We start from the raw sequence: 24614 nt of genomic DNA, 5'->3' as shown, positions 1-24614 counted from the left end.
TTTCTTGAAGTGAGGGGTCCAGAACTGGACACAATATTCTAGATGCAGCCTCACCAAGGCAGAGTAGAGGGGAAGGAGAACCTCTCTTGATCAACTAACCACACCCCTTCTAATACACCCCAGAATGGCATTGGCCTTCCTGGCCACAAGAGCACATTGCCAGCTCATGGTCACCCTTCCATCCACTAGAACCCCCAGCTCCTTTTCCCCTTCACTGCTCTCCAACAGGTCAATCCCCAACCTGTACTGATACCTGGGGTTGTTCTTTCCCAGATGCAAGACTTGCCCATGTTGAACTTCATTAAATTTCTCCCTGCCCATCTCTCCAACCCAAGTCTCACTGAATGGCAGCACAACCTTCCAGTGTCAGCCACTCCACCCAGTTTTGTGTCATCAGCAAACTTGCTGACAGTGCACTCTGTTCCCTCATCCAAGTCACTGATGAATATATTGAATAGTACTGGTCCCAGTATTGACCCAGTACTGACCCCTGAGGGACTCCACTAGATACAGGCCTCCAACTAGACTCTGTCCCATTAACCAACTGGGCTGATGCAATTTCCTCGGGGTGATGCAGGTTGGCAGAACAAATTAGTATTTGTATTTAAATTCATGATTTTTCCATAGCTTGCTGGTCCTAGGGATGTCCACAGATTTTAAAACAACCCAAATTGTCTGTGTTTAAACCAAATCTAAGGCTGAACTACATCAGTTTCTCTGTCACCTGATGACCCCTCACCAGCAGAAAAGGGGAAGTGGGAAAAGGAGAGGAAACCTATGGGGTGAAATGAAAATAGATTTAATGAAACAACAGAACTGATGCCAATATAAAGTATGTAAAAGTATATTCAGCCTGGTGGAAAATATAGCAGAAAGAATCCTTGGAGCAGAAGGAAGAGAAGCAGGGTTAGGAAGTGCCCAAGCAGGAGGTTCCCATCTCCTCAGCAAAGCTCCCCCTTTATAGTGAGCATGACTTTCTGATCTGGAATACTCCTATAGCCAATCCAGGTCAGCTGCCGTAGCTGACTTCAAACTGCCAACAGCCCATGGCTAGCCCAGGATTCTGTCCCAGCAAATCCATGACAGGAAGTACGAGGGTTTTGCCATGAGAAAAATGCTGTAAACGATGCCTTAAATCACTTCTTGAAATCGTAGCTCATTGAAAATGAACTACATCTTAGAGCGTTATGGTATTTTTGTGCTAAGGTTTGTGTGCTGTGAGGATACAGACTTTCTTAAGCTTAAATCAGAAGGCTGGTGGGAAATTTGTACTGCGAACACACGCAAGCTTTCTGGCCATAAACCTAAACATTGCGCAACACCTCGCCGCTAACGGCCCCCGACCCTTCCCTAGTACAGCCAGGAGAAGACTGGAAAAAGAAATTAAGCGGATCAACGCCTTATAAGACGCTTCTTCTGGAGAGCCTGCCCTGAAACACTTGGCAGCCCTTTCCCGGGCTGTGGCCTCTCCCGTTGACAGGTCCGGGCTGGAGCGGCACCTTCGTGCCGGTGACATTCCGTGAGGAGACACCTGAGCTCGGCCACCCGGCTAAGTGGGTGCCGCTGCCAAATTGCGAGCCCCTTCCCGCCGCCTGACCCCGGCGAGAGAAGAGGTAGGACTTCTGGGGCACTCGACCCCGGAAACGAGACTCACTTCCGGCACTGGGTTGCCCCCTTTGCAACCCGTGTCCCGTCCCCCCCCCGCGGCCCGCTGCGCGCGTGCGCCGCGGCCCCGCGTCCGTCTCGCCCCCCCCGCCCCAGCGGCAGCGAAGGAGTTTGGAAGTTCAAAATGGCCGCCGCGGCGGAGCCCGAGCAGCGAGCGCCCGAGTAAGAGACCGGCTGGGAGGCTTCTGGCTGTGGTGTCGCAGGGAGGCGGGGGGAGAAGCGCGGGAAAGGGTGGAGGGAGTGGGCAGAGGGCGAGAATCGGCCTAGGTAGAAGTGGTGGGAGGGTAGGAGGAGGAAAGAGATGGGGGAAGGCGGCCGCTCCGCTCTGGGCGAGAAGGATTGATGTAGGAGCCGCTTGTCCTGCCGTAGGGTGATCCGGCGGGGTTAGCACAAGAAGCTGCATCCCGCTGGTTGGGGACCGGCAAAGGGAAGCAGGAAGCAGCGGGTGGGGGGTGCGGAGAAGGCCGCGGGCCGGGCTGCGGGGGGAGGGGAAGTGGAGCCGGAGCCCGGACTGGCGGGCGCGTGTCTTCGGTTCCGCGTGCGCCTTCCCGCCTCGGCGGGGCCCTGGTGCTGCCTCCCCACACACACACCGCTCCCGTTTCCGTCGCCTACTACTCCTCGGGGAAGCGGGTTTGCCCCGGGGACTACTATCTTTTTCCTCGTGGTTGGGAGGCCGCTGCTCTCCTGGGCCAGGCTGGCGCGCAGAGCTCGGGCATCCCGGAGTTGAAGCTGGGCCTGTGCATCCCGGGATATCCCACCCTCATCCTGCGGGCCGCGGCTCCCGGTGCGAGCGAGGTCTCTCCGAACGAACCGCTGCCCGCCCTGCGGCGAGCCCACTTCCCCCGAGTCCCGGGCGGTCTCGCGTTATAGAAAAGTGCCTGTGCTGCTGGAAGCAAAACGCGATTTGTTGCCGCCAGTCCCTCCTTCCAACCTCTCGAAATGACTGGCAACTCCCGGCTCCCGTTGGGAAGCGAGGATCATTGGGAAGCTGCCGCCTCCCCGCCGGATCAGGGTTCCGAGGGTGCATTTTCCTAGCACCCCGTTTAGCCTCGTGAGATCTGGGAATTGGCAACGCTCAAGAGCTCCTTCTCTGAAAGTTTTGCCCACAGCTGACAAACTAGTGCCTACTTTATTGCTCCTCTTCACTATATAAATATTGGACATATAAACTGTTTCCTGTGGATTTTTTCCCTACTTAAAGAAAAAGTAAAGATTTGAGGGTTTTCTTTGTTAGTGAATCGTGGGACTAGAAAACAGGTGAAGGCAAGCAGTGTACACGTGAACACTGTAAAATGTCAGCAGGGAAAGGAGATTTTAGTATTGTATAGAGAAATATAAGTAAGGGTTATAAGGTAAAAACCTGATGGCAAGAAACCCAAATTCAGGAGTAGAACTCGCTGTTGTATTTCTGGAATTCATAAGAAGAAAAGGGACTATAACAGGGTAATGTCACAATTGTTCTCTAATTAAAGCCATTAGAGTCCAGTCTTGCAGATATGTCTGCCTCATCACCTTCTGAAACTTTAAAAGGTTTCTCATCCATGTCATTACACCTCTGAAATAACACGAAGTACAAGTGTGGCCATATTTTGGTGGAATTACTTGAAATAAACAGATTCCTGTATGTGAAGAAATTCTTAGATATTTCTTGAGTGTTACTGAGGTCAACTGTTACTTTATAGTTGAGGTACAAAGAAAAGCTGATGGCTCAATGTAGTGTGGCCTGAGGTGCTGCTGTGATGGTGTGTCTCATCTGACACCTCCGCTACTGGCTGGCTTTTATGTGACATGTGGTGAGGTTAGTAGATAACATTAAAATATACACAAATAAAAAGTTACTTCCTTTTTGGGTTTCAGTGTCGTTTTCCCAACAAAACAAGTTTGGAAGGGCCCTTTAAACTGTCCTTGTGACGTTTCTCTGCTCTTTAGCCAGTTTGTGTCGCTGACATGCTTGGTCTGGATTGCAAATCCAAGTTGAGAAAGTTTTACATTTAGTACTTTTTTCCTTTCTATGTCTTCTGTGCCAAGTGTAATGGAACTCCAACTCATTTAAAGCAGTTTTTCCTCTTCCTGATGGTCTGTTATTTTAATAGTATGGAGTGTCAGGAGGAAGCTGTTAAGGAAAATACCTTTTTATATGCTTTGAATAAGCAGAACTAGTGGTAAAGGTGTAAAAGAAAAGGCACAGAACATTCTGACATTGGAATCTTAACTCTGACTAAATTCTGAATATTGGCTATTTTAAACTCAATTTGTTCCCTTAGGAAGTTTCTCATTTCAAAACACCGAACTGCTAATGGGTTTAGGAAGTGGCTTTAGTGTATATTGCAGAAAAGTCTGCATTATTTACTAGTACTAGAATTTGTGTTAAGCAGAGGAGAGTCAGTGACTGTGAGTTGTTTGAAGAATCTATCATTAGTTAGGCAGACACTAATGAAGTTTATAATGAAAGTGCCGTCCAGGCTTGGACTATCTCCAATATATTTATCCTCATGGATCACTGATCTTCAGCAACAACTGTGGTACAAAACTAGTAGAGTCCTGGAGATGTATACATTTCTGTGTATGTCCCCTGCAACTCCTGACTATTGCATTTAGGGAATTTCTTTTCAGTGAATGAGGCTTAGGATATGGAAAGAGCTGTATTTAAATTACTAAAGTGTTAGCTGTAGGTCTAAAAATTACGCTTGGTTCTTGGGAAGCTGATACATTGCTATGCCCTGTCAGAAATGAGACTCCTTTAATTTATCCTGTTCATCAGCAGTGCTTGCCACGCTACATAAATAACAAAAACCCATGATAAGAGCAGCTCTTGATTTTTCTAACAGGCATGTACAGAAAGAACCTGCAGTTGAGAGAATGAGTTGACTCTGCATGAGACTTTGCAGCACACTTTCATTTGGTGGTTAGCATCATCCTTTGAAATAAGTTTAGATCTTCTGCCACTTGCAAATACCTTTAAGAGGCACAGTTTGGGTTAGGCATGAGAGTGGAACTGCAAATAAGAGAGATGATGGACTGACAAGATGCATAAATACATGTCACTGTTGCATGCTTTCAACAGATATTGTCAGGATTGATCCTAAAAGCCAAAGGTTTTGTTAGTGATTTTCTGTACCTTCCTTCTTTAATACTTCTTTTTGCAGTCTGTGCTGTCTGCTCGTGAGGGACACGAACAGACAGAATAGTGTATCTGCTGTTAGTTATGTTAGATGTATGTCTATTTCTCCCAAAAGTGGGTAATTACAATGCCAGTTAGTTTCTCTCAGAAAGACTCAGCCCAAGATGAAGGGCTGCAGTGAGTTAACAGTACTGATCTTTGGTTTTTCCTTGCAGCAGGGCCGAGGACGCTGATGCATCAGAGAAAAGCGTAAATGAAGAAAATGGGGAGGTGTCGGAGGCAGACCAACCTCAGAACAAGCACAGCCGGCACAAAAAAAAGAAACACAAACACCGAAGTAAACACAAGAAACACAAACATTCTTCAGAAGAAGATAAGGACAAAAAACATAAACACAGACACAAACATAAGAAACATAAACGGAAAGAGGTAGCTGATACCTCTGACAAAGAAGATGGACCAGCTAAAAGAACTAAAATTGATTTTTTAGCTCCTCTGGAAGACTTGGAGAAACAAAGAGCGTTACTGAAAGCTGAACTTGAAAACGAATTAATGGAAGGAAAAGTCCAGTCTGGGATGGGATTAATATTACAAGGTTATGAGTCAGGATCTGAAGAGGAGGGGGAGATTAATGAAAAGGCACGAAATGGCACCAGACCTACAGCTAAGTCAAACACTAAGGGGAAATTGGAACCCGTGGACAATAAAACTAGTTCCAAGAAGGCAAGCAAGAGTGAATCTAAAGAAAGGACTAGGCACAGATCTGACAAAAAGAAAGGTAAGGTAGGAGTTGATGGAATCAAAGAGAAGACCACTAGAAGCAAGTCAAAAGAGAGGAGGAAATCCAAAAGCCCTCATAAGAGAAGCAAGTCTGAGGATCAGACAAGGAAATCCAGGTCTCCAATGCTTAAAAGGCGATCTCAGGAGAAGAACAGGAAGTCTAAATCTCCCCCAGAGGATAGAAATAAGGCTGATGATAAAAGTAAATCAAGAGATCGCAGAAAGTCTCCTGTTGTAAATGAAAACAAAAGCAGAGATCGTGGCAGAAAATCTAAATCTCCAGCAGAACTAAGAAGCAAATCCAAAGACAGAAGATCACGGTCCAAAGATAGAAAACCTAGGAGATCAGAGACTGACAAAGAAAAAAAGCCAATTAAATCTCCTTCTAAAGATGCTTCATCAGGGAAAGAAAACAGGTCCCCGAGACGACCTGGCCGTAGCCCAAAAGGCAGAAGTTTATCTCCCAAACAACGTGAAAAGTCAAGAAGAAGCAGATCCCCTCTTTTCAACGATCGGAGATCTAAACAGAGTAAATCACCCTCTCGGACCCGCTCTCCAGTCAGACGAGTGAGGAGTAGATCTGCAGAAAGGAAAAGAAGAGAGTCAGAAAGGAGACGTCTTTCTTCTCCCAGGTAACTTAAAGATGTGATGAACCATCACAAGAATGCGTTACAGGTTGAGCTGTCTTCTAGTTTGGTGTTTTTCTCTTTGTTTTAGTCTGAAAATAGCTAGTAAAAAAGATGGTGGGATTGTGCATTGTATCATGACTTTGTGTGTATTGGATTGTTTTAAAAATCCTCTCCCCAGGTGTCAGGCAAATTCAGTTTTGGTGTTTGTACTGAGTGATGTGCTGCTCACAGCATCACTGAGAACAAGTTTTGTAGCTAAGCTTGTTGGTTTTGTAGCTAGCCCTGTCACTTGGCAGGGTTCAGACTTTCGTTTCTGTTTTGTTTCTTAGCTAACAGTTCTGTGGCTTTCAGGAGTTTCTATAGAGTCCTCTCCACTTTCATATACCAGTTGTAGCTAAAAGTGGGCAATAAACCCATTTTTCTCCCTCAAAACCAAACCTTTAATGAGGGAGTAAGTGTAAGGACATACTGATATGGAAGATTGTCTTATAACGGTCATTTTTGCATACAAGTATTCTGTATCTTTCATTTGCTAGAGGTCTGGTAGTGTTGCTTTATTTTTGCTCTGTTGTGTAGCATTACCATATTTTGTACACACTTACAGGAGAAGGACTTAAGTCTTTATTGTGTAATTTTAGTCTTGGCATTTTGAAAAGGACAATTTAGCCTATGAAAGCTGTTAACTTGAAATACGAACCATAAGACAATAATGACTGGCATCTCCTTCTTACCAGCCTGCGAGCTGATAAGGCCTGGATGGGAAGTTTGCAAGCAGAGAATACATGTATACATAGAGAGTTAATTCATTAAATCTAAGAAGTTCAGCAGGCAGAAGGATTCAGCGGTACTTTTGGATCACGATTAATTTAAAAGCAGATTAAGCAAGTCTGTGTGACTGCTTTCTGGGGAACCAGGAATGCATCAGCAGTGCTACTGAATTTCTTTGATGTAGTGTTTAACTTGTTTTTCTTTAGCTTTTCACATTTCTTAGTTTCCATTTCTCATGGCAGCTTGCATTGCAGCCAGCATGAATTAGTTGTCTAGATGCTATTTCAGGTGATGCATGCATGTATAATTTTGTTATCATGCTTCTGTAACACCAGTGTGAGCACCATGTTACTGAGGCCACCACCAAGAAGCATTTTGTGTTGGAAGTGTCTGCACATCAGCAGAAATAATCTTTGTGGAACATTCTGAACTAACCCCAGCTGTGCTGGAGTTCTAACTACTTTAGTCACTCAGGCTGCAAGGAAATTTCAGGAGCTTTAACGAGTTTTAACAAAAAATTGACAGTGATTTTATATTTTTAAAGTTTGTTTCCATTGTTGTAACCATTTAAGATACTTCTCAGGTCTTTAACTTCATTTACTCATTATATGTTACTATGAATTCTTAATCAGCTTTTTCTTTTTATCTCATCCTTGAGCTGATTGATTATTTTTTTTCTTTTAACAGATGTTTTTGGGGTTGATATTACAGTCCCCTTATTAGCCAGGAAACCTCAAGTTCAGTTCATCCTGTGACTTGCGTTGTAAGAATTTTCACAAGAACATAGTATAAATTAAATGGGTGAAAGACATCACCCTGCTTGAGCATTTGAATATGCAGTCATTTCATGGAGAAGCTGCCAGTAGTTCTGCAAGTGTGGGAATTTGTCTTCTGTCCCACTGTGCCCTATATTGCACTAGGTCTGGATGCCTGGTCGTTACACAAAGTTGATAAAGCTGCCTCAAAACAAACAAAGAATGTTACAGAATGGGTAGAATTAATCTTTCAGACCCAAGAGATTTTGTTCATTGATGAGATGAACCTGAAATAACTTGTCCCAGTTTGATTTGGAAAAAAAAAAAAAAGAGGGGGAAAAAAAAAGGTTTCCTTTGAACAATTATGTGGTAATATTTTCCAAGAATTTCTGTGACAGCCTTGCTAGAATAATTGTTGAATATTTTTAACTTCTTTCAGATTTTTGATTGAAGTCTTAGAATTAATAGAATGGGTTGGAAGGGACCTTCAAGATCATCTAGTTCCAACCCCCCTGACACAGGCAGGGACACTTCCTACTAGACCAGGTTGCTTAAGTTCCTATCCAACCTGGCCTTGCATACTTCCATGCTTGGAGCCTCCACAGCTTCTCTGGGCAACCTATTCCAGTACCTCACCACAATCATGGGGAAGAATTTCCTCCTAATGTCTAATCTAAATTGATCTTCTTTCAGTTTGAAGCCATTACCTTGTGCTGTCATTATATGAATTTGTAAACAGTCCTGCTCCAGCTCTCCTGTAGGCCTCTTGCTGTCTTGCTGTTGTGGAGTACAATGAAACTTTTCATTGTAGGTGTCCTGTCAAGGGACAGGAGCAAATAGATTTTGTATAGTATATATACTGTCAAACTTGAATTGTGGTTTGAGAAGGTCTAGTTTATATGTTAACTAAGAATTACGGTTTTCAGCTTTTGTATTAGAATTTGTGATGTGTTCAAACTGTTCAGTTCTAGTGGCCAGTTTGAAACAGACATTAAAAGTCATTGCTGTGGAGTCCTAAATTTCAATACAGTGTTGTAAAATTGCTGAGAAAATTCTCAGAAATTAGGTTTGGGCTTTTATTTCCTGTTTAAATTCTCTTTCTGATAAACATGAAAACAAGCCACTATCACTGCAAGACCTAACCACAGGCTTTGTTATGAAACTTCTTTCAGCTTTTTTCTGGAGTTGTCCTGAATTAGACCTATGTGTGAGCACAGAGGAAGGGCAGCAAGTTCTGCAGTGTGCTTACCCATTCCTCCCTTCTCTCTTTCCCTCCTTCCTTCCCTCAGAAGCCCATCCGATGGTCCCTAACTGGAGTAAGATGTTAAAGTGAGCTTGTTGAGGGAATTGTGATTTGTGTTTTCAGCTTGCTCCTGACGTTACTGCCATTCTGTTCTTTTAAGAACGCGGACCAGAGACGATATTTTGTCTAGACGGGAAAGATCAAAAGATGTTAGCCCACCCAGCAGGTGGTCCCCATCCAGGAGAAGGTCTCGGTCCCCCATTAGAAGAAGGTCTCGTTCTCCCCTTCGACGTAGCCGATCTCCACGCAGGCGGAGTAGGTCCCCTCGGAGGAGGTAAAGAAATGTTATATTTTTTAATATATTTAAAAGATATTACTAAAATGTATGAAGAGATGAAGCATTTTTTGTGCATGACTGTATGTGCTAGCATAGTGGACTTCATTGTGTCCTCCATGAATTCATTTTATTACTTGGGGTCAGTATGTACCTTTGTGTTTTATGACTAGATTTTCCTCCTTTTCTTCAACAAACCAAACTAACCCGCTCATGTCTTTCCCAGGGATAGAGGCCGAAGGAGTAGGTCTCGCCTTCGAAGGAGGTCCAGGTCACGTGGTGGCCACAGACGTAGGAGCAGGAGCAAAGTTAAAGAAGACAAATTTAAAGGTAGTCTTTCTGAGGGTATGAAAGCTGAACAGGAGTCTTCATCAGATGAAAAGTAAGAATTAATTTGTAACTTGTGCTTATTATCTAAAAGTAGAAAATCTGGTGATGCTGAGAATGAGCTAACACTTACCTCATGGTGTAGTTTTTGAGTTGTCATCTAAAACCTTAACCATGTTTTAGTACTTGTGATTTTGTCAAATTACTGTTGGGATGATGTGGAAAAATTTGGAGTGTGCAAGGAACATCCAGACCTGTTGGCTAGTGGGCAGACCTGAGGGGCTGAGATGTTGTTAGGTTTCTAAATTCAATTCAATCAGTGTCTCGTGACAAAATACTTGATCTGTTTCCTTCAGCTTATTGCTTAAGGAAAGGCTGTAATACCTGAGAGGATTAATTGCTGTCTGCAAATTGTTTTTATATTTGCTAAATACCTTCTAAATCCAATTGCACAAATTGCATTCTTAATCAAACTGTTAAGAACAGTGCTGGAATGAAAATGCACAAGGTTTGCTTTGTTTTTCTTTTTAAAACAGGTTACTGTTGATTTTTGCAGTTAGAAATGAAATAGTCTCAACTAATTTTCTCACTAAGATGTAAATATACACACTGGGATTTCATGCACTTTTTCTTTCTGAGTCAGTTCTGTAATACATTGTGTGTGCTTTCTATGCCAGAGAGCTTAATTTGGTAAAATTCAGCAGTAAATCTTATTTTTATGATGTTGTAAATAAACAATTACATTTTATAGTCTTGAAGACTTTGATTTGGAAGAAGAGGATGAAGAAGCAGAGATAAGACAAAGAAGATTACAGCGGCAAGCAATTGTTCAGGTACGTGGCTGTATAAACTTTGTAAGTCACTGACTTGGGCTCTCATGAACTCATTAAATGTATTCAGTTACATGTGTGAGCTCCCATGAACTTCATCTGGTAAAAAGGTAACAGTGGAGACAACCCTGACAACCCTGAAAGGGAGCTGTGGCCAAAGGGGGCTGCCTGGGGAGGTGGTGGACTCACCATCATTGTGGGTGTTTAGGAGGAGACTTGATAGGGTGCTTGGTTGCATGGTTTAGTTGATTAGGTGGTGTTAGGTTGGACTTGATGATCTTGAAGGTCTCTTCCAACCTGGTTTGGTCTGGTCTATTGTATTCTAATTCTATAGTGCAAGCTGTGATTTGGCACAGAGTTAGTATGCAAAATGCTGTCTTCTGTTTACTTAATATTTAGTTATAAAAACATTGACTATACACCCCTTGTCTTAAGCAGCACTACAAGTACTGTTCAGCATTTGACTTTCATTCAAACCCATTGTAAAATCATTCAGAACTCTGACAGTAAAACCACATGAAGTATATTCTTTTTAAAGGCTAGTTACACCTATTGTGGGTCCAGGCAGGAAGCAAATTTCAGAGCTTCGTTCCCCAAAGGGGAAAACCTTTATTTATACTATTGGATAGTTTGACCTCGATAACTGAGCAGTATCAGCATTTACTCATTCTGACGTTTAGCTTTTGCCAGAGGAAGTGACATCAATATAATTCAATACTTCTTAAGTAAAAAATTGTCGTTTATGGAAGTGGTACCATGAATTTTCTTAATGCATCTGAAACTTTTCAACAAGAATTAATAAGCAGATTTCATGTAGAAAACTGAATCTAAAAGATGCTTTTCTGCAACCTAATGCTAACAAAAATGGGAAGGATTCTACAATATGAGATAGAAAATCAGTAATTTTTCCTTAAAGACTTCAACTCAGTACTTGTACTGAGTAATAAATCTAGTACTGGTAATAAATCTATCACTACTGACATTTTGTCACACACAACAGAAGGGTTAATCTTCAATAAAAATTGCTTTTTACAGAAATAGAAAAGCCTACAGGACTAGGTTGGACTGGGTAACCTTTGGAGGTCCCCTCCAATCCAGACCATTCGATGATTCCATAACACACATGTATTTTTTAGTCTTATTTTATGATCAGGATTGTGGCAAAGAGTTCTATAAGATGCTGTTCTTCAGGTAATCTGTTGCCTTTAGGGATGTAGGTGATTGTGAAAGCAAAGATTTAGCACAAACTGTTGAAGAGGGCGGGTATAAAAATGGTTAAATTGTGATGAGCTGTGATGATGAGATTAATAACTGAATTTATTTTTAGAAATACAAAGGCCAGACAGAAGACAGTAACATCTCTGTGCCATCTGAACCAAGCAGCCCTCAGAGCAGCACACGTAGCCGCTCCAATTCACCAGACGACATCCTTGAAAGGGTAGCTGCTGATGTTAAGGAGTATGAACGGGAAAACGTGGACACGTTTGAGGCCTCAGTCAAAGCCAAGCACAACCTCATGACAGTTGAACAAAACAGCGGTAGGTATCTGAAATCTCATTGTATAAAAGCAATCTGAAAGCTCATAGGTTTTGCTGTGTTTCCTTACATACAAAGTAGATTGGCTTTTTGGACAGCATTTGAGAATGTTTCCGTGAATGTTACGGTACTTAAAACATTAAAGCTTAATCCTTAAAGGAGGATGATACAAATTAAACATTTTCTGTGTTTCAAATAATTCACAGTTCATGCTGTACATTTGGAGAGCAAATAACAATCTCTCTATATAGTTATAATCACCCTTTTTAAGTATTAAATTTTTCTTTTCACTTACAGCATGTGGATTTCTTTGAAGCTTAATGTAGTCTATTTTGGGGTAGGTTGGAAACTATGCCCCTTTGGTCCCTTGTTTTGGTCAAAGCCACCATGTAAGAAGAATAAAAGTGGGTCTGTAGTCATTTAGAGTGAATAAGGCTTTTGAGGATCACTGCTAGTAAGTTCATTTTGGCAGCATTTTTGTCTTCTTGCTGAAGAAATTAGTATTTCCTTTTCTTCCACCCTGCACATAATCTGTTGTACAGCAATATTGAAATGAAATACATCTGGGTGTAATACCTGCCTTGTGCTGCCGCAGCCAAAGGAGCACAGAGCCTGTCCCAGTATACCCTCAAATACGGAGAATCTCCTTTCTCTTCTTCTTCTGAAAGTACAAAACATGAGGTTTTGGTGCTGTGAGAAGATTTCAGTCCAGTTGCTCTGGATGAAAGTGGTCAGTTAGATACATCATGATACCTGAAACACCTGAGATTAGCCTTTTCTTTTCCTTCATTGGTTAATACCCTAAAAGGAGTATCAGTGATTTGCTGTGATCATGAAGGGCTGCTGCCATAATGTGTGTTGTGAAATAGTTTGATGTTTATTGCTTTCACTAACATGTACTTAATTTATATTTCTTTGCTTTTGTCAACCAAGTAAAATGTCTTTGGGACTTTAAAGATGATTAAAAGGTGAGAAAGGGATGATATTGCCCTCATTAAAAACGTTTTTAATGTCATAGTTAGTGTTGTCTTTGACTAAAAGCTATACGAGGTGCTTTTTGACAGGGTTGAAGAAAACACTTTCCAAAGAAACAACTTTTGGGCTTTGCACCTTTAATTTTTAGTAAGATACCTTGTGATGAGCAGAAAAGCCTGAGCTTGTATATTGAGAACATGTCTGTATTTTTAAAATATGCACACAGTCATTTGGTATTTATTTTTATACATATATGTGTATTATCTGCAGGGATTATGTAAGTATGTGCTTGTTTCTTTCTGCTGTGTGAGTTACTTGAAAGCCACTGTACTTCATTTTCCAGGGAGTTAGAAATTTTTGAGTGCTCTCAAAAACGGAGTGTTTTTTTCTCTAGAACTTAAAGTGATACTTTCTAGAAACATTAGTAGCACTGTTTGCCAGCATAGCCATTTTAGATTAGATTATAAAGATGCCAAGTCACCAGCTAGACTGGTAACAGTTATTAGTTTGTCCTCTTTCCCATGTTGAGTAATCTAAATTTCATTTTAAGGTTCAGCTCAGAAGAAACTGCTAGCTCCTGATATGTTCACAGAATCAGATGATATGTTTGCTGCGTACTTTGATGTAGGTAATTCTGGGAGACAAACTGTATCATTTGTTTGGGGTTTTTTTGCCTGTTAAAGAGTGGCTGTCAATTGAGGTTTGTGGGAGTTTTGATTTGTAAGAGCATGTCTGGCTGAGTGGATGATATATTCTGAATTGTTTGATCAGTGAAGGCAGACAGAATAGTTCTTAATTAGTATTTCAGTGAAAGAAAACCTGCTGGAATCATTAGGAGTTTTGCCCAAGTAAGCAGCTGGGGAATTCACCTGATGGTTGAACAGGACCTATACCAGCACATGGTAACAAAACTAATTTTTCTTTCCCAAAGTTTTACTTTATGTCAGTGTTACCATTCTGCATTGCTCTGTGGTTCTGGTTTTTTCAGAGATCCACCTGTGCCTAATTAAAAAGTATCTGTGTAAGATACTTTGTTAATGGTGCTGGTGTTTGAGTAATGTGATGTTTCAGTAGGGTTTGGGGGTTCTTTGGATGAAGAGATACATTTCTTCTCTTTTCCACTATTTGGCACTATTTTTCTGTACTATTCCAGCAGCTTTTCTCTAAATGTGCTGAAGTGACCTGCAAATATTGGCAGCCCAGTGACTGGTTTTGAGACTTTACTTGCTGTTACCTACACTGAGAAATAAGACAACAGCTTTCTCCTTAACTTAGAAGTTTGCTGGTTAATTTGAGTTTAATGATTGGACTTGATGATCTTGAAAATCTTTTCCAATGGAAATGAAATTATTCTGTGATAGTTATGATCTGTTAGTTATGACAGTGGCATTGGTAATAATGTAAATGAAATTAAACCCCCTTGGTCCTGGGAAAAGATAAATACTTGAAGGATAGCACTGAATGAACTCTTCCCTTGCAAATCACTAAACATTTTTACTACAAACATACTGTTAGGAAAAAGCCTTATTCTGATGATCCAAAACATGTGCTCTAACATGACTTGGATAAATTCCTTGTGGGTGTTAATTGAAACTTTGCCCGTTTATGTTTAATAATAGGATGAGCTCAACCAATAGAGCTCTTTCTTGCATCAGACTTTAGATACTGGTGGTATGTAAATAGCATTTTGTGTTGAATAGTTTCCCTACAAGATCAGCCTGTTTGTACTGTGGACAGAAACAGTCTTTCAGTGGGTAAAAAAGGGCTTTTGCTAAGTAAACATTAAGGGAAAACCTAGAGTGTGCAAGCAAAGCTGTTACTTTCTGTTTCAGAGTGCTCGTCTAAGGGCTGCTGGGTTTGGAAAGGACTTCAAAGAAAACCCCAATCTCAGGGATAACTGGACTGATGCAGAGGGCTATTACCGTAAGTCACTCCTTGATTTGCAAGGATACAGATAGAATGAGGGTGCTGGATGGAAGAGATCCTTGTGTAAAAGCACAGAAACATGATTCTATTGTACATGTACTGCAGTGCCCTCAATGAGTGAGGGTGAAATGAGGTCTTCACCTCGGTGATGGAAATGAGCCAGACTCAGAGTTTCTTCCCTATAATTTCTACAGAGCTCAGTGTACAAAATGTCCTGCACTGAAATTAAGTAATGATACCATTTACCCTATCTGAATTAGAATGGGTTTGTTATGTATGCCACTCATAACTTTAAACTGCTTGCTTTTTATCCTCCAGGTGTTAACATAGGTGAAGTTCTAGATAAGCGTTACAATGTCTATGGGTACACCGGTCAGGGAGTCTTCAGTAACGTCGTACGGGCCAGGGACATGGCCAGAGCCAACCAAGAAGTAGCAGTTAAAATCATCAGAAACAATGAGCTTATGTAAGTAACAGTTTTGTTCAATATTCACAGAGCACATGTTGGGGGGGGTTGGTCAGGATGGCATTTGAATCTCCCTTTGTCTTAAGGGAAGTGACAGATCACAGCTGTGATTCCCGCCTCTTCTGCTAATATGAGCCAGATAATGGAGAAGTGCTTGGGGACTGTGTATCCACACATCCTTACAGCTATCCCAGGAGAAGGGTACTTGCATTTTCATCAGGCACTTTCTCATTTGCCAATCCAGTGATAGCAAGAAACCAGGTTACAGCTCATGTATGAGGTCTGCAGTTGTTGAAATGGGAATTCTAGTCTGTAAAACTATTTGGTTTACAAACCAGATCAATTTGGGAGGAAGTGCATTGAATCCTTCTCCTTGATGGACAGTGGGATGAGTATGAGCCAGCAGTGTGTTAGATGGCCAAGAGCATCCTGGGCTGTATGAGGAATAATGTGACCAGCAGGACCAGGGAAGCAATTGTCCCCATGTACTCAGCACTGGTGAGGCCACATCTTGAGTATTGGCTTCAGTTTTGGATCTCTCATTACAAGAAGGATATTGAGGTGCTGGAGGATGAAGGGTAACAAAGCTGGCAAATGGTCTGGAGAACAGGTCTTGTGAGGAGTGACTGAGGAAACTGGGGTGGTTTAATCTGGAGAAAAGAAGGCTGAGGGGAGACCTCCTCGCTCTCTGCAACTACCTGAAAGGAGGTTGGAGCCAGGTTGGTCTCTTTTCCCAAGGAACAAGCTATAGGACAAGAAGAAATGGCTTCAAGTTTCCCCAGGGAAAATTTAGGTTGGATATTGGAAGGAAATTCTTCCCCAAAAGGGTTCTCAAACACTGGAACAGGCTCTCCAGGGAGGTGGTTGAATCCCCATCCCTGGAGATGTTTAAAAGACACAGAGATGTAGTTCTGAGGGATGTGGTTTAGCACCAGCCTTGGTAGGGTTATACAGTGGCTGGACTTAAAGATCCTAACCAAAACAATGCTATGATTCTCTCAGATCACATGCTGCTTACAAAAAGACCTCCATGTATTAATTATTTCTGTATGTTCTCTATATGTTTGCATCTTTGTATGACAGAGAAAAATGGCTGTGACTATACCTGCTGAAGTAAAACCAATTTGAAGCCTTTGAGAATGAGTGAACATTAACCAGTATGACCTATTAAACTGCTTTATGTGAGGACTTGTCTCTAAAATTCATTTTTAAGTACCTGCTGCAGTATTTCTCTAGCCATTTCACATACCCTCTTCCTTACAGGCAGCAAATGAAAATCTTTTCCATGCATTTTTACCTTGGAGGTTGTAAAATCTGCTTTGCTGTGTGTATAACTGGGTTATTCTGAGCTGTATGAATAGGTATCTAGCAAAGACTAAAGCTGTTTCAGTTTGGTACTGTGTGCAGGTAATCAGTTTGGGTGTGAACTTCACTCCAGAGTCAGTTTAGCTTAAATGTTTTATTAATAATGTAGGTGCTTAAGTGCTTTTTAGCTGAACTTCTCCAGTGAGTGCTGCTTGAAACTAACGTGTCATGATACAGGAGGAAATCTAATTTTAGTGCTACATGCAGCTGTGAGGGAGGAGGAACAGATAAATAGGTTGCAAAGGCACAGTGAAAATCAAAGCATTTAACTCTGCCAGTGTGTAGATGCTGACAGCAAACCACTGTTGTGATTTTTGTAAGCTGTGCTGCATTAGGCAATCAGAATTCTTTGGGCTGGAAGGGACCTTTAAAGGTCAACTAGTCCACCCTGCTGCTGCAGCGAGCTGGGATGCAGTGACAAGACCTGTCTCATTTGTGAATAATGACAGCAGCACAAGTGAATGCCTACATTTAGAAAGAGTGTTTGAATTTAACTGGTTTTGTTTTATAATTCTATTTCTTTGTTTTCAGGCAAAAAACTGGCCTAAAAGAACTGGAGTTTTTGAAGAAGCTCAATGATGCAGATCCCGATGACAAGTTTCACTGTCTACGGTTGTTCAGGCATTTCTACCACAAACAACATCTCTGTCTTGTGTTTGAACCACTCAGGTGAGATTACAGATGTTTGGGGTTCTCTCTGAAAACTGCAGTTGAGGGATCTTTACCTTCCTGGTTTTGGCTGTTGGCTTGAGAGCTTGTTCTGCTGCCACGATTAAAGAATGCAAGGGACTCGGGGGAGGAAAACAGCTGGAGGCACAAATTCACAGATAGTGGAACTGTTTCTGATTGACTCAAAGCTTCACTATGACCTACCTGCCTGGGTGATTCTGAAACAAAATGATGTATTATTAATGGTGGTTCATCTCACCACTTCTTAGCTATATGTGTGTGTCACATGTTTATTAGTTTTTTAAATCCTCTATTTAAAGGGTTTGGGTTAAGAACACATTCCCAGAGAGCTTCAGCAAATGCTGTATGTTTATATAACCACAGGCTTGGGAGGAAAATTATTATAGTGGTTTCTTTGCACATTCAATATTAAGTAATGATACTCCTTTGACAGGTAATTCTAGATACTGTATTATTGTAGTCCTGCATACAGTCATTGCTTTAGTTCCTATTCCTGCTTAGAGACATCAGCTGTTCATATCCTAAGTTTTCAGTATATGTTGTATTTTTGCCATGTTTGAGGTGAAGGTTTGCTGTAGCAATGCAAATTTTAGGAAGTTACTGTTACATTTTCATTAACAAGCCACACAATTACTTTCTTGTGCCACACTCCAACACATTTGTGCGTTATTTATGTCTAATAATGTTTTTGTCCTGGAATTGTGATCTGTTCCTCTTCCGAGTCACCAAAAAATTTCCTTCTCAACCCCTATCTTTTGCATGCTTCCTTTTTTATTTATTTCTGAGGCAAACAAGGGCTAAGGCTTTATATTTGTTAAGAAAACACTGTTCATGTGAAAATGAATCCTCTCAATTTCAATTAAAAATGTCTGCTGAACTAAGTCAGTCCAGCCTGGGACAGAGCTGACTCACCAGTATTTCTGTGCTGTTTTCCCTCACGCTAGTCAATCTAAAGCTGACTAGTTCGTTCAGGTTAGTCTGACAGTTTCAGAGCCCACTATGTTTTCCTTTGTTAAGCTCTTTCACCTTCTCTCTCTCTCCATTTCTTTCTCCTACCAGTATGAATTTACGAGAGGTGTTGAAGAAGTATGGGAAAGATGTTGGGCTCCATATTAAAGCTGTGCGTTCCTACAGCCAGCAGTTGTTCCTGGCTTTAAAACTTCTTAAGAGATGCAATATCCTACATGCAGATATTAAACCAGATAATATTCTGGTAAGTAAGAAGTAATTGCAATTGATTTTGTATGGTCTGGAGTGTGAAGTTAAGTGTTTGAAAGAAGTATTTTGTTTATTTAGGGGAAGTCAAAATTTTCCAGGGTTCATGTTTTGATACAAAATGTTATCATGCTGTAAAAAATTAATACGGTGTCAAAATTAAACCTTTTATTTAGTACAGTCTTCTCAAACAAACATGCACCCACTTGTATCTGTAGAAGGCAGATTTCCCAAAGCAAGGCAATGTCCTAACTTAGGAGAAATCTTGGGAATTTCTCCATTGGGAGCTGAAAAATGTTCCTGCTTTCTGCAAGCTGGAAGCAGGCTGTTTTGAGCCTGGATGAAGATTCTATGTGAGCAGCAATGTTTCCATTAAACATTCTGGTGATCAGGGCATGAGAGGTTCAGCAGAGGAATCAGGCACATTTCCCTTGGTTTTCTTGGTGGTCATCCCTGTGACAGACTCAGAGTTTTGTTGTTGGTTAAATGGTTCTCTCCTTGCCATCACAGCAGTAAAACCTGTGTAAGCGTGAGCTTTGTGGCTGATGTGCTGGTTTGTGAGTGGTACTCGGGATGCTAGAGCTGAAAGTCTAGAATTTCAGTATTTGGAATGAAATCTGGGCCCACCAAAGACAGTTTGGTAAAGGGGAAGTAGGTGAAACTGACTTTTTCATTCTTTTATAGGGTTTGCAGACTTTAATCGTCACTTTGAATTTAAGCAAGTTTCATGGTTCTTGAGAATGCAGAGAGGAAGGGTTGAAATGTGTATGGGCACCCACAGATGAAAGACAGAACGTTTTGCAGTCTCTGACTTGGATAGGTTGTCTCTTTCACAGTGCTGTTGGCAGTTCCCTCTGCAAGCAGTGCTGATGGGTGTTTGTATTCAACTTTCAGGTGAATGAGTCTAAAACGATACTCAAGCTTTGCGACTTTGGGTCAGCTTCTCACGTGGCAGACAATGACATCACGCCGTATCTAGTCAGTAGATTTTACCGAGCTCCAGAAATCAGTAAGTACACTGGGAGTGGCCTCACTCGTCCTGGGCAGTAGCAGGATAATACTGGTAGTAGCGAATGAGAATTTGACTTGAATTTACTCTCTGTTTGGTCTTAGCAAATCATCACTCTGGAAATATGATGGCAGTCAGAAATTGAGCCTTTGAAAGCATGCTTGGGTGACTCTTCCATGTGTGTTGGTGGTCAGCTCAGTGAGGACAGGGCGAAGTCATTCTGATTGGTTGTAGTTATGGTTTAATTTAGAGGTATCGTTCTGACTTCTTGTTCTTTACTCACTTCATTGATGCCGATTAGTTTGGGTGTTAGGCAAAAACTGGCTTTTTTAACAGGGATGCCGGGAAAGTTGAAAGGTTGGCATCCTTCTTTTCTGGTGACTCATTCCTGAGAGGAGGAGCATACCAGTATAGTTCACAAATTAGAATGATTTCATCTGTCTGGTTTTGTGCTGGTGTGTCATTTAAGGCTGCCTGTGTGGAATTAACTGGAATAACTCTCTTTCAGTTATAGGAAAGATCTATGACTATGGTATAGATATGTGGTCTGTAGGCTGCACATTGTATGAACTTTATACAGGAAAAATCCTCTTTCCTGGCAAAACCAATAACCACATGTTGAAACTAGCCATGGATCTCAAAGGAAAGATGCCAAACAAGGTAAGGAAAATCCATAAGTGATTTTTAACTAATTGCCTGAAACCAGTGTAAGGAACATGATTTTTCTCCCCGAATTCTGTCTCTTACCATATGCCTCTTCTGTTAATAGTAAGTAAATATCAGGTGTTGCTCTGACTGTGTCATTTATATTGATTTAAAATGTTATGAAGTGAAAGTGTACAGATTGTTTTTCATGGACTAAGAGTAAAGTGAGAGCAGAAACCTTCTAAGCACTGACCTGAAAATGAATACATAAGTCAATGGCAGATACCGTGTCCTTTTTCAGATGAACTGTGGGGTTTAATTCAACTTAGATGTTTCTTGCTGTCCTTTTGATATATTTTTCAGTAGTATTAAATAATTCCTGTTGCAGTAAGTTAGTAGACACTGGTGCTAACTGTGGGATTTGTAAGGCACAGAGGACATGGTTCAAACTCTTGGCTCTCCTTCGTTTTCCAGATGATTCGAAAGGGTGTGTTCAAAGATCAGCACTTTGATCAAAATCTCAACTTTATGTATATAGAAGTAGATAAAGTGACAGAAAGGGTAAGTCCTTCGTGTGTCCCCTGACCTAGTCCTTTGTTCCATGCTTTCCTCCTAATGTGCTCTTCCCCATTATTCTGCTCTCTAAATGTATTGAAGTCTTAATTAAAAACCAAATTTTGTCATCAATTAGAATGTCCTTTTGCATCGGAACGGAGAGGTCACATAGTTATAAATGGCAACAGTGCTTTGTCCTACGATTTAGGAGTGAGTTTAAGAGAGATTAAAGTTGAATTTTGATAGGTACACAGGGTATCTCTGCTTAATTTGTCCTTAAATTGCTGCTTTTGTTTTAGAGCAAAGTGTCCAACCTCAGTGTGGTGTGCATATGTTGTAGGAGGTCTCTTACTTTCTCTGTCATTTTAACGTAGAGTATTTATCACGAACCATAGAATTTGTGGTCAGATATGGGGCCTTCACATGTGGGACTTAGGTGTTCTGAGTTAACTGGGTTGCGGGGTTCATGCATGTTGGTGACAGGTGCAGCCTGGCCCACCTCAGCTGCGTTGTTTCCACTCTTTTCTTTGCCCACATGAGGATTTCTGAGGCAGTGTGATGACAAAGGGTAATGCTGATCGGAGATGAGAGAGAACCCTGCTGCAAAGTTGTTACTGCAGCTCCCTGAAGGGTTGAGGGGTTTGTGCATTGATTCTGTTCTACAAGCTTGCCCTTTTGTATTTATTTGTAGGAGAAAGTAACTGTTATGAGCACCATTAATCCAACCAAGGACCTGTTAGCAGACTTGATTGGGTGCCAACGGCTCCCTGAAGACCAGCGTAAAAAAGTGCACCAGCTCAAGGACTTGTTGGACCAGATTCTAATGTTAGACCCGGCAAAACGCATTAGCATCAACCAGGCTCTGCAGCACCCCTTCATCCAGGAGAAAATATGAACCGGCTGAAGAAGTTCAAAGGGTTTGAGTAATTAAGATACAAAGACTGGAGAAATTTCACAGCAGTTATAAATGTATATAAAGATAACTATTTCCCCTGCAAGGTTGAGGAAGAAAGGATACCTTTGAATTAACACCAAGGCTGATATTTCTTTTAGAAATGTTAGAGTAATTCTGTTCCGTGTCTCCTGTGAAAATTTTCACTGTAGAACTGTTTTAATGGCCAAGACTGCACAGAAGTACAGTGCTAATGTATATGGTTGCAGTTGGTATATATTATAAAAAAAAAAAAAAAAAAAAGGCATCTGTTATGAAAAAAAAAAAAAGAGAAAGAACAACAACACAAAAAAAAAAAGCAGTAATACTGGGTGGTTGATTTGTTTTTAGCAGACTTGGCTTCATTTTTGTCTTTACAAAATGGCCAGCATAAATGCTGTTTATATTCACGTTTTCCTAGGTGTGTGTGTGCAGGCCACAGCAGCATGCCCTTGGTGTAGTCAGTGCCGAAGGGGGCCTGTTCCTTCTTGAGCCTGCCCGCAGGGATGGTCTCCTCTTTTAAAGCAGGTTGTGTACAACTTTCAGTACACTGAAGGTAAGCTAAACCCATCCACATCACCGGTGTTTAAGCTGTTGTTTTACTGGAGCGACTGGCAGATGAGAGGCAATAGCGTTGTGGCAGAATTCCCCCCGCATGTCTGATCAGTGATCTCCTTTTCCTTGCTGGCATTGCAGCCGTGGCGTAGTTCCAACCTCTGTTCTGTTACCACCTGTAACCCTCGGGGAGCGCGCACCTGATGGACAGAGCGCCTTCAGTGTACTGTTTCTTAGGACTTTAGGGGTTGTTTTGTTTTGTTTTGTTTTTTTTATCGACTTGCTATAGACTTTGTATACATTTTGTTAAATACAGTTCACGATGACATAGTCCATCATTACTGGAGAGTTTTCATTTCCTAATTACCTACAGTTGGGATCTCGGTTCAAAAGACCTTATCTCTAAAGGATAGGTAGAAGAGATAAAGAAATTTTTAACTATTTGTATGTCATTTTGCAAGTGTACTGCTTTATGCTGAAAGTGTTTTGTTTGCTCATTGTTTTCATTATTTGTGATCCTGTTGTCTTTCAATACAGGCATAAACCTTCCACTCTTGAACAAAGCAGCTGCTTTTTAAAAGCGGTAATTGCTTCTTTACCTTTTATTTCTTTTGTAAATGAAGCTTTTTTTTCTTTTAAGAAATGTGACTTTAAAGTGTTGTCTCTTGCATAAAACAGTTGACACTTACTTATTGTAAAGTGAAGATTGTTCTGCTGCATGTAAAGTGGACCATGCAGGTTTCTGTATGTTTTCAGTATGCATCATTAGATAATAAAGTCTTTTGTGAACAAGGCATTTGTAGCCATTTTTAAAAGAACCTCTCTTCAATTGATGGTAAATCAGGTAATTTGTAAGAACCCCCCTCTGTCTTTCCTATTAATCAGTTAATTAAAGGGACTGTTAAACTTTATGATCTGTGGGAAAGCCATAGGCTTTGTTAATTAGCTATATAATTATCACTGCTTAAACAAAAGCAAAACCAAAAGAACCCCTACAGATACTGTCTGTCTGCTTTCATTGTAATGAAATTATTCCTGTAGGACACGGGGTGAAGTTCAGGCTTTAACTAATGTTTGTGCTGTTTTTCTCACTTTTCCTTTTGATGGTGCTGAAAGAGAAAAAGGGAAGCGAGGCACAGGCCACTCAACGCCTACTCCATGGGTCTGATTTGCTGAGACACCAACTTCACCTTCCTAACAAGGTTATTTCTGACAGCATGTGTAGATAAACATTTAGCAACCAGTTAAAAGAGTGTGAAACGTTTCAGTTGGTTGTGCAGGGCGAGGAGAGGAGAATCAAACTTTGCAGGCCCGTTTTGTAGTTGTGCTCTTTGACAGTGCTGAGAAGTTCATCTCTTTGTTTTTGTTAGTATATTCCAGCAAGCTGTGAAAACCCCACCGGTTTCACGTACTCTGTAATGCCTCTCTTGAACTAAGAAGGGTTTTTGTGTCCGTCCAGGTACATAATGGCAGCAGTCCTGCACTCTTGGTGCACACAGGAGTGGAAAACTGGCACAAAGCAGTCATGCTGCTGGTGGGGAATACCCCACCCAGGAGGCGTAATGTGCTAGCTACGAAAAGGAGCAGGAGATGGGTGGCTTTCTATGCCTATTTGGAACCTTCAGCCTGTCTCTTCTCGGTTGATAGTGCAAAATTCTTAATCAAAACCCAGTCTTCCCTTATTCCCAAGGCGTTAAGGCATCTTGTTCATGCAGGAAGGAAAACTGGCTTTCACCTTTTATATAGTACCCGTTGCTTGCTAGTTAAATATGGAGTAACTTGCACTGTAACAGCACAGGCAGCACTTCCCAAGGCAGTTTTACACAGCTGCAGTGACAGCTTGTCCTTTGTGTTGCTTTGTACTTTACTCTTAAATTTAGGACTGTAATCCAAAATGAAATCAGTTGGTGATACAAACCAGAGCAATAGAAAAGATGCCACTTAATGCCTACAGAACTGTTTTAAGCTATCCTGGAGAAGCATAAAGTTGCTCGTTTACTTGTTCTTTGTGTTTTAGGTGCAGCTCACAGGAAGATGATGGCTACCAGAAGACATGACCAAAGGTTTCTGTCCTATAAAAGATATGAAAAATACTCTTCATGTAGTTCTGTCTTAATCTTTTGGTTTCCAGCATTTCCAAGTTAGAATTGATTAACGCTGCTGCCGTACTGATAATGCCTGAAACCCACTTGCTTTGTTAGAATGTGCTGCATAGATGTGTGGTGTGTTTCACTTCTGGCTCAAGAGATGTTTTATTGTCATTTGAAGAGCCATGCTGGTTTAACTACATTTAA

The 24614-nt window shown here is 41.3% G+C and overlaps 1 protein-coding gene across 4 annotated transcripts; it reads left to right on the top strand.

The window, feature by feature from the left end:
- The first annotated feature begins 1709 nt into the window (after positions 1-1709).
- On the top strand, positions 1710-22903 carry PRPF4B (pre-mRNA processing factor 4B). 4 transcript variants are annotated; one of them, XR_008462384.1, is made up of 16 exons: positions 1734-1827; positions 5002-6198; positions 9122-9295; positions 9522-9677; positions 10374-10455; positions 11780-11990; positions 13514-13587; positions 14796-14886; positions 15208-15355; positions 17252-17389; positions 18470-18623; positions 19520-19634; positions 20143-20294; positions 20754-20840; positions 21526-21803; positions 22187-22903. XR_008462384.1 is itself a non-coding variant. In XM_054164357.1 (15 exons), exons 1-15 carry the CDS (start codon positions 1790-1792, stop codon positions 21727-21729), a joined length of 3021 nt encoding a protein of 1006 aa, XP_054020332.1. In that variant the 5' UTR covers positions 1710-1789; the 3' UTR covers positions 21730-22903. The 4 variants fall into 4 exon arrangements, 2 of the variants coding, with proteins under 2 accessions (XP_054020332.1, XP_054020333.1); XR_008462383.1 differs by having other exon boundaries at positions 21526-22321; positions 22858-22903; XM_054164357.1 differs by having other exon boundaries at positions 1710-1827; positions 21526-22903.
- Positions 22904-24614: the final 1711 nt, after the last annotated feature.

The sequence above is a fragment of the Dryobates pubescens genome, chromosome 9, assembly GCF_014839835.1.
Source record: "Dryobates pubescens isolate bDryPub1 chromosome 9, bDryPub1.pri, whole genome shotgun sequence".
Lineage (NCBI taxonomy): Eukaryota > Metazoa > Chordata > Aves > Piciformes > Picidae > Dryobates > Dryobates pubescens.
Note: the sequence above shows the minus strand (reverse complement) of the source record. Positions and strands in the feature narration are given on the sequence as shown.